Source organism: Podarcis raffonei, chromosome 8, assembly GCF_027172205.1.
Source record: "Podarcis raffonei isolate rPodRaf1 chromosome 8, rPodRaf1.pri, whole genome shotgun sequence".
Taxonomy (NCBI): Eukaryota; Metazoa; Chordata; class Lepidosauria; order Squamata; family Lacertidae; genus Podarcis; species Podarcis raffonei.
Window position 1 is genome coordinate 46,508,955 of NC_070609.1, and position 10,065 is coordinate 46,519,019.

The following is a 10,065-nucleotide window of genomic DNA, read 5'->3' on the forward strand; positions in this document are numbered from 1 at the left end:
TAGGGCCTCGAATTAGAAGGGGCCTCTAAATACAAAAATACTGAATTTCAAGTTTTACATAATTGGTTAAAAATAAACAGGAATATTGCAAATGGGGATGTAAGAAGGCTGCACTTTCTGTTGTGATCTGCATTTGTCACAATCAATGCTGTTTCCATTCTGCTGCAGTTTGGTTTCTGCCAAATATTCTGTTATTCATCACATTGTCCATTATTTAAAGTATGTTATGTAAGCTACTCCAGGGGCACCCTGTTTCCAACAGCTGATCCCGATGCCGCCCCTTAGCCAAAAGGATACCCAGGCCTCAGAGCATGAAAACACTCAAGATGGCCACACATAAGGCCAATGCCACACAATTTAGTGATAAAAACTGAAATGAGAAAAATGATGATCCTTTTGTTAGCAAGAACGTGTGTTCTGATTTTCCTTTTATTTGTTTGTTTTCCAGAAAACTTCCATTTTGAAGTCCCTGAAAATACCAGGTTAGACGGTGAAGTTGGTAGACTGGAAGTTGAAGACATTGATGAGCCACAGAACAGAAATACAAAGTACAGTTTTGTCCAAGGACCTTACCAAGATACCTTCAGAATAGAACCAAACCCCTTCACAAATGAAGGAATAATTAGACCTAAGAAGGTATGGTGATGATCAGTGTATCATTGTTTACATCGGGGTGAGGAATCTTTGTGAGCCCAAGAACTACCTTCTCTTAATTTTCTGGGAGCACGTGCCCATGGTTGGTGGGGCCAGTACAAAAGACAGATGGGACAACCACTTTCTCACACACATCCATTCATACATCTAGACACATCCAGTATACCTGAAGGAGTGTCTCCAACCCCATCGTTCAGCCCGGTCACTGAGGTCCAGCTCTGAGGGCCTTCTGGCAGTTCCCTCACTGCAAGAAGTGAGATTACAGGGAACCAGACAGAGGGCCTTCTTGGTAGTGGTGCCCACCCTGTGGAATGCCCTCCCATCAGATGTCAAGGAAATAAACAACTATCTGACTTTTAAAAGACGTCTGAAGGCAGCCCTGTTTAGGGAAGCTTTTAATGTCTGGTGTTCTATCTTTTTTTATTATTATTATCATTAATTCTGTTGGGAGCCACCCAGAGTGGCTGGGCAAACCCAGTCAGATGGGCGGGGTATAAATAAATAACTATTATTATTATTATTATTATTATTATTATTATTATTATTATTATTACCCACTCTCACACAACAGGCTAATAATTGACTAAATAAATCTACATGTGTACAAAACTTCCAGAAGAGTTTGCAAGAGTTTCCATTAAATTCCAGGTTCATTCCAAAATGGCCCTTGCAGACCAGAAATATAAATATAACTCTCTCCATAGGAGCAGGGCCACAGCTCAGTGGTAGAGCATCTGCCTTGCATGCAGACACCTCGGGTTCAATATCCAACATCTCCAGGTAGCACTGGGAGAGACCTCAGTCTCAGACCCTGCAGAGCTGCTGCCAGTCAGTGTAGATAATAGTGACCTAGCTTCCTGTGTTTCTAAATATAAAAAATATGTTCATTGTATACACAGTGTCCCTTTTTATTGTGCACTGATAATGTTCGTGTGTGTGTGTTTTTAGCCACTGGACTTTGAGAAGGTATCCTCCTACAAGTTTGATGTTGAAGCAACTGATGCCGACATTAACTATGCATATTCCAGAACGAAAGGATCCAAGAGTATTGCAAGTGTAACCATCAAAGTTCTCGATGTTGATGAACCACCTGTCTTTTCCCAACCTTTCTATATATTTGAAGTTCAAGAAGAAAGTGACATCAAAAAGGTTATCGGATCTGTGTCGGCACATGACCCAGATAGAGCAAAACGGAAAATAAGGTAACAGAAAGTTTCTTCTGTACCCAAAAGGTGCTTAGTCAACTGAGTTTGCATCCCTTGCAACAACACTTTATCCACAATACAGCCCATGATAATGTGTTTAAGAATTGAATTTTTATACTGTATAATGCAGGGATGAAGAGCCTATGGCCCTCCAGATGTTGCTAAACCAGAGACATAGCCTGGGCAGGGCCAATGAGGCCGTGGCCCCAGATGCACATTTCTGATGGGGCGCAACTAGGCACCCTCATCACATGTGACTGGGCCTTTGGGGCTGGGGCAGTGGCAGAGCCTCCTTCTCCTCGTGGTCGCATGCCCTGCCCCTGAACTAACCGTGAGGGAGGGAGAGAGCACCATGCTTCATGTTCCCCTTCCAACAACTCATCCCCCAGCCCCAACTCTGTCTCTGCCTTGGCTCCTCCTCAGATACTACTTTGATACCATTTTTTAATGCACCCTACACAGATATCACATCCTGAGATCCAATTATTTCAAAATATCCACCACGGGATATATTTCTGCCTTGAAGCCTTTGGACAGGGAAGAAAGTGCCTGGCATAACATAACTGTGGCAGCCAATGAACTGGAGCAAGACAGTAAGTATGAACTTATGTCACTAGGGAATTTGACAAGAGTGAGGCACCCAGCCATTCCCTCTTCTTTGCAGATTGCAATAAGAAGGCAAAATACAAGCCCTCCCACTTTGAACCTTTTTACTGTTGTATCCATGCCGTGAAAGCCATTCTTCAGTGGGGACCATCCCAAGGCCTTGTGCCAAGAGGATGGCACCAATCATGAGGGTCTTACTATCTGATTCACTCCCCCACTCCTCCAATTCTGTCAAGAATATGATTTTATGTTTAAAACCCATATTTGCATGATAATACAGCATCACGGAATGCAGGGAGGGAGGGAGAAATTCAATTCAGTTCACATTTAAAGGTGTATCTACCTAGTTCGCACTTTCCTAAACTATAGCTATACAGCCATCCTTCGAAATTCAGTTGTTTGAATTTTGCAATGCAGGTTTCTCACCAAGGCATGCTTATAAAAATGCATAGAGTGAGCATTAAAAATGTGTGTATTGGTGACAATGCCATACAAAAACATGTTATATTAGGGGAAATTGCTTTGAAAAAATACATACAGTAGGTCCTGCATAAAAAAAACATTCATATTGGGAGAAATTTGCACTAAAATACTGGTGAATTTTCATGATAATGTTTTTGGAGGGGGGAAATCACAAACTGATGTAGAAATGTGGAGAGCTGGACATTAGACTGGAAAAATTAGAAACTGACAGAAACCAAAATTGATAGATTTGCTGTCCCTACGTGGAATGAACCATCTGAAAAGCATATTCCGCAGCTCTCTGCAAGTTGCATCCAATGGATATTAGAATTGGATACAACCCTATGTGAGCCAAAACCCTGCTTTTTAGGATTTCAGATCGCATGAAGATAGCCCTAAGCAAACAATTGTGCATTACACGTGGCAGTTCTCTGCAGACATTCTTACATGTCTCAGAGTTGAGGCCAGCCAACAAGGTTCCTCCGCTCTGATTCACTCACCGCACTGATGTGGTGTGAATACTGCTTGCCTCTGTTTGATTTCAGATGGATGTCTGATTGATAAATCTGTGATTTTCTTCTTGCTTCAGGAATTGTGCCCAATCTAGAAACCCACGTACCAGTTTACATTAAAGTTACTGATATAAATGACAATGCACCAGAATTTGCTGATGTTTACAATCCTAGAGTGTGTGAAAATGCCGCACCAGGAAAGGTAAAGTATCAGAACCAAACTGCTAATACTACTCAGCCGCACAGACCAGCAATCCTTGCCAGCCTAGGAAGTCAGATGGGGAAGTTTCCAGTTTGCTCCACATTTTGGATTGAATCTTCCCATTTTGCCCCCCTTAAACCTATGTGCAAATCAGAACACTGATCTGCAGATAAATTCTCAGAAAATATTTCCCAAAATTAAACCCCTTATTAAGGAAATGCCTTTGGGGTTCTTCAACTCCAAGAGTATCATTATTAAAAATGCAACTGCAAATAAAACAAGGAGGATTTCGTATTATATCACCAAACTTATTTATTGACAAATACTAGAAACTTGAAACCCAAAATTAGTTATAACTTCCCAACCTGGGCAACCCTAGAATATAGATGTATGGCTCCTTTATCTTATGGACTGCACTAGGATCACAATATGTTTAAACCCTGGATTCTCCTAAAACAAGATTGTCAGCTAGAAAATATGGAACACAATGATTTTCCTATGGAACACACGATTTTCCTATGCTAAACTGACTTTGTGGGGAAATCCCACTTTAAAAATCAGGGTGGGGTGGGGAATGGTAATATGAAAGAACAGGATGGAGGCAAGCATATTGACTTTAGGCCAATTAATAGATGAGAATGATGAATTTTATACTTGTGCTATATTAAACTAAAAACACCACCTATTTGATTCAGCCCAGTGGCAATATTTGCAGCTGCACCATATGCTAACATCTTTATTTGGACCAGCAGCTTTTACAGCATCTAATACACCTAAGATAATAAAACAATTGGTTAAATCCTCTCAGACTAAAAAGCTGGTGAATGTTTTCCACAGATACCTGGTCTCAATTAATCAATTTGACATACAGCATCTGAGAAATGAATAGAATAAAGAATTGAAGGTTCCTATTTTACCTAAGCAGTGGGACAATAATTTAGCTTCTATAGTTAATGTTTTATACAACAAAAAATAATATTAAGAATCTATTGCCCTTAGTTTCAAAACTGTTTATTTCATATTGTATCACAATTTCAAGTATTTTTATATTTTTCTTTAATATTTGCTTTTGCTTTTGTTTTGTTCTTTTTCTTTTCTTTTATTTTCTCACTGAAAATTTTCGATAAAATTTAACTAAGAAAAAACTGATCTGCAGATGAAGCCACATAATCAACAACTGTACTTATGAGGTGCTTCAAGGACTGGCTTTTTCTTCTTTTTAACCTTTTTAACCTGTTACACTGCTCCACAAAAGCCCGTGGCTGTGTGGTACAATATATTTTTCAAATTTCTCCCAGGGAGTGACTGTACCTCATAACATGAAGTCTCTTCCTGGGCAATTGTTTGAGGGAAAAGATGGCCCTGTGTATTCACGACAACCTTTTCAATTCCTGTAGACTGTTATCATGATTTCTGCTGTGGACAAGGATGAAATGTCACCAGGAGTGAAATTCAGGTTTTCCTTGGTGTCTGAAGAGAGCAACTTCACTCTAATTGACAATCACGGTACGTTTCTGTGGATTTCATGAGGTGGCAAAAGGGAAACATTGTGTGAATGTTAACTAGCCATGCTCCAAATACAGCTTCATGGTTTGCTTGTCCCTATTTATAAATTATTTAGGGCTGTCTATATATTGTATTGTATATATTGTATAATCATTTATAGAACATTTCTAAACTGCCAGCTCATTCAAAACTATCATGGTGGTGTACAATACAAGCACTAAAACATCACAAAATTAAAAAATACAGAACAAATGACCAACACTGAATCAAACTGATGCTCTAAAACTGCTAATTTCCCAAAACAAACCACTCCTGTATAGAAGAAGTCTTGATGACTCCTGGCCACCCAGACATTTTCTGGGTTCCTTAAAAGATTACTTTGCCTCAGGAGCCTCAGGAGCAGACTGCTGGCATTCCTACAAGGCAATCACCATTTGAGATTATCACTTAATGAGATGCTATTGCCTTCCTCAGATAGCACAGCGAATGTCACCGTCAAATACGGACAGTTTAATCGGGAACTAGTCAAAACCCATTACTTGCCTATCATCATCTCTGACAACGGCTCACCCCAGCAGAGCAGCACAAACACCCTTGCCATCCATGTCTGCAAGTGCAACGAGGAAGGGGACTTCACTTTCTGCGAAGAGCCAGCAAAACAAATGGGAGTCAGCGTCCAAGCACTACTTGCCATCTTGGTCTGCATCCTCACCATCATTGGTAAATCTACTCATAAATATTCACATTTCTGGCCTTCCCAGGGGAAAGACCCCTTATATTACATATAAGGAACATAAAGGGATGGCAGAAAGGGATATGAAAATGGAGTAATTTTGCTGTTTAAGGTCATGCGGTAGCAACCATTCTTCAGAGATGGTTACTTCTCCCACCTTGCCAAACCTCAGGTTGAATCAGGTTACGTTTTCTATTCAACCACATACTTGTTTTGCTTCTCCATTCTACAACTAACTTATGATTTGTTTGCAGTGATTATGGTGCTAATAGTTATGAGGAAGCGACACAGGAAAGACCTGAACATTCTCAGGAAGAATGTGACGGATATCCATGAGCAGCTGGTGGCCTACGATGAAGAAGGTGGTGGTGAAATGGACACCACCAGCTACGATGTGTCAGTCCTCAACTCAGTCCGCCAGACCAGCATGAGGTCACCCAGGATGACCATGGAGAACAGGCCTTGCGTGTACTCCCGTGTACAAAAGCCCCCAGGAAATGGGATCTCGGGCACTGGAGAAATGGGCATTATGATTGAGATGAAAAAAGACGAAGCTGACAACGACGGGGATTTGCTGCCATATGACACTCTCCACATATATGGTTATGAAGGGGCTGAGTCCATTGCAGAATCCTTAAGCTCTTTGGGATCAGGATCCTCAGACTCTGACATCGACTATGATTTTCTGAATGACTGGGGTCCCAGGTTTAAAATGCTGGCAGAGCTTTATGGGCTGGAACCCAGTGAAGATCTTCTGTATTGAGCGTTCTGTATTGACAGGTTCCCCCAGCCTTAGCCACAGACAATGTGGCTAAGAAAATGTTGGTTCAGAAGACGGAACCAACTAGCAATTCCTGCATTCCCAATACCTAAATCAGCTCAACATACTTTTTTCTGAGCAGGTTTACATGACCAGGATGATAGACAGCAAAAGCGATGACTTTTGAGCACTTCAGAAGGGACTCCATGAGCATACTAATGCATCCTGCACATGAGGGAGGACCCTGATTGGGCCACATAGAGTCCTTTCTGGTGCACTCTGACACATGTATGAACAGCAAGGGCAGGGCTAGATCCCAAGGCACACACACATTTCAAAGTGTGGCTCTTTCCCAGCCAAGCATTAATGATCCTTTCTTGCTTATTTTAGTTACTTAGAATATCTGCCCTTTTAAGTCAAAACCCACCCATGATTCTGGAAGGAACAATTTCTGGGACTTCAGGGAGTGCAAATTTCCTAGTCTCGAGTGTAGGTTTCATTTGATTGCAACTTCCATTATGCATGTATATACAGGCTAACTTTTTATTCATTTTTAAATGCTTTTTTTTTCAAACACAGCTGAAGAAATTCAGCTGCATCAGGGAACTTTTCCAAGTTACAAGCCTCATTAACTGTGAAACTATCTTAACACTTTTCTTCTTGCTGGTGCCCCCCACCCCTTCTTCCAGGTACTGTAAACATGGATATTTCAAGCATTTGATGCTTCCAAGACACCAATAGGAGATTCATCACTGATTTGACCTTTCCAAAACTAGCCTAGACCTTTCCCAGGTGCTGTGTTGCCTGTTATCCAGTGGAGGCTGGTGTCCATTGAGACTGGAAGAGCAGAAGATAAGGAGGCCAACAGTAGGGGGCACTAAAGCGAGTGATAGGAGGGGCCAACTAATTCTAGTTTTGTACCTATTCTCCTCTCTGCTGAGTTAGACAATGGCAGCTCTGAGACTAAGTATGAGGAGGCTGACAGCCTGTGCTACCTCTTGGACCTGTGAGGAAGTAGGTAGGTGGGGGCCAGCTGAGGACAGGCTGAACTTGGAGGGGACAATGCCCCACTTGCCCCAGTGGACTAGTCTCCATTGCTGTTACCTCCTCCCCCAGTCTACATTACAACTGTGCCCTGATATCTACTGCTTCTTCATCCGCCGAGTTCCTCCCCCCCCCAACCATCCCCATTCTTCTGTTTACCATGTTGTCTAATGAAGACTTCTTTTTGAAAAACTCCAAATCTTCCCACCTATTGTGTGATATTTTGGTTGCCCTGATACAGATTTTCTTGTTTTCTAATGGGCCAGCATGACTACCTTTACTTTTTCTGTGAGCAGGGTATACTCATTTTCACTAGCATGCAAAATCCAAACTATACATATAAGTATGGTTCTACTAAATAATGTATGGCTATTATTTGTTTAACAAAATATTCCTACTAATGAAAGTAGTTGGGTGTAATTAATGTATGTGATGTTTAACCAGTGAGGTTAACTATAAAATCATTTAAAGCTATTGTAAGGCAATTGTAAACGATATCCAGTTTTTAAAGTGTCCTATGATCCTTGTATTTTGTAATCTGTTTGTGTTAAAAGCTACTCTACTGTACATCAATGGTTTTTGCACTGGATAGTTTCATTTCCTATTTAAGTTGTATGTATGTATGTTGTGGGTGGGGAGGGTTACTTACATAAAAGCCAAATTCATGTATACTTGCATTTGTCTGCTCATTAGTAAGATCTTTGGGCAAACCTATGGTGACTTTAGTGCATTTAAAAGCAGGGAAATCTACAAACCGGATGATAAAATCTGTTTATCAGATTGCTGAGGAACCACTTCTTCCCTTATGTTTGTATGTCACCCCCAAGGAATAAAGGGCTATAAATGTAGTGAGGAATGGGGTGTAGCTCAGTGGCACAGCACATCCTTTGCATACAGAAATTCCCAAATTCAGTCCCTGGCATCTCCAAGCAGAACTGGGAGATATTCCTGACTGAAACCCTGAAGACAAATCCAGCCAACCAGCATCCACTATACTGAGACAGGTGGATTAATAGCCTGGCTCAATATAAGGTGATATTGTTCCTGTGTTCCTAGAACAGCACTCTCTCATTTGTTGGATTTGTCTTACTGTATGGCACACTTACCACAAAAAGTGCCTATCTCAGGGGTAAGCTCATTGAACTCAGGGGGAATTTTCTTCAAAATAAAATAAACACTCCATAGCCTAGGGAGTAAAACATGGCCTAGTTAGCAAACATTGTTCTTGACTACTTAAAAGATGCTTTGCGAAATAATTGCTAACATCCAGCATATTTGTCAAACAAAGTAGCAGAGAACAGCTGCTGAATTATGTTTCACCCCTGGGCACCTTTCGAAATAATCACTTGTGCTGGCCTATTTATGCCTTCCAAGGTGTCAATGAAAATTCCCTTCAAAGAACTGTGGCACACCTGAGAAGGAGCTTGTGGTTGCACTTGGTGAAGGCATCACATAAGCAAGGTGCTTGGAGCAATGTTCATGTGACCTATGTAAAAGGATACGGGATGGTGTGCAGTGTTGCAAACCCATCACAACCTCCAAATATTCATCAAAAGGTTGGGTTGGAGCCTGTGCAGATACAGTTGTATACCTTCTGGGTCTCTCATGGAGGTTCAAGACCTTGTGTTTTGTAAGGGTACTATTTGCATTGATGGAATCTGCTAATGCACATTTCTTCCTGCATAAGCTCTGTTCTAACCTACCAATGAACACATTGTGATATATTGGTCACAAGTGAGACCTGATGGCATGGTCTTGTTTCCGATAACCATACATTTGCATTTATGTAAATAGGGTTTGGGCTTCTTCACTCACTCACCCTTGCCCTGAGACATGCAGATTACAACCCCAGAAACAGGATCGTCTTGCATGCCCTTCAAGGAAGGCTCAGTACAGGAAGCCTCATTCATCTTTCAAACCAGCACTCCTGCTGAAAGCAGTTGGAGTCATTTACCTTTTCCCTACTCCCTTTCACACACCTGACCCAGCTGAAGAGTGTGAGGGAGGCAGTCCAGTGAGACTGTCCCCTCCTTTCCATTTCTACATGTTATATCATTTCTCTGAGTACTTTAAAATTGTAAACCGCCCTGGGTGCAATGCTGGAAAGGTAGTATATAAATGAAATAAATAATAGCTAACTGGCCAGAAGATTTTAACAGTTCAGCAAAAGAACAGAACGGGCCAAAAACCTCATCCAGTTCTCCCAGTGGCCATTCAGGTGCCTACAAGAAGCCCACAAGCAGGACCTGAGTACAACAGCACTCTCCCCACTTGTGAATCCTAGCCACTGGTATTTGGAGACATACAGTGGGACCTCAGGTTAAGAACTTAATTCGTTCCAGAGGTCCGTTCTTAACCTGAAACTGTTCTTAACCTGAGGT

General features: G+C 41.4%; 1 protein-coding gene across 4 annotated transcripts in view; it reads left to right on the top strand.

Annotated features, from left to right (window-relative positions):
* CDH5 (cadherin 5) overlaps positions 1 to 8,353 on the top strand; it is a 33,101-nt gene extending 24,748 nt beyond the window's left edge. For 3 of the 4 annotated variants that reach the window (XM_053399663.1, XM_053399661.1, XM_053399662.1), the window contains exons 6-12: positions 449 to 636; positions 1,603 to 1,856; positions 2,322 to 2,452; positions 3,517 to 3,641; positions 5,039 to 5,147; positions 5,622 to 5,867; positions 6,135 to 8,353. In XM_053399663.1, coding sequence (XP_053255638.1) covers positions 449 to 636; positions 1,603 to 1,856; positions 2,322 to 2,452; positions 3,517 to 3,641; positions 5,039 to 5,147; positions 5,622 to 5,867; positions 6,135 to 6,643 — 1,562 coding nt within the window. In that variant the 3' untranslated portion in view covers positions 6,644 to 8,353. The remainder of the gene's footprint in view (positions 1 to 448; positions 637 to 1,602; positions 1,857 to 2,321; positions 2,453 to 3,516; positions 3,642 to 5,038; positions 5,148 to 5,621; positions 5,868 to 6,134) is intronic. The other variant, XM_053399664.1, reaches the window with a different exon arrangement.
* The last annotated feature ends 1,712 nt before the right edge of the window (positions 8,354 to 10,065 follow it).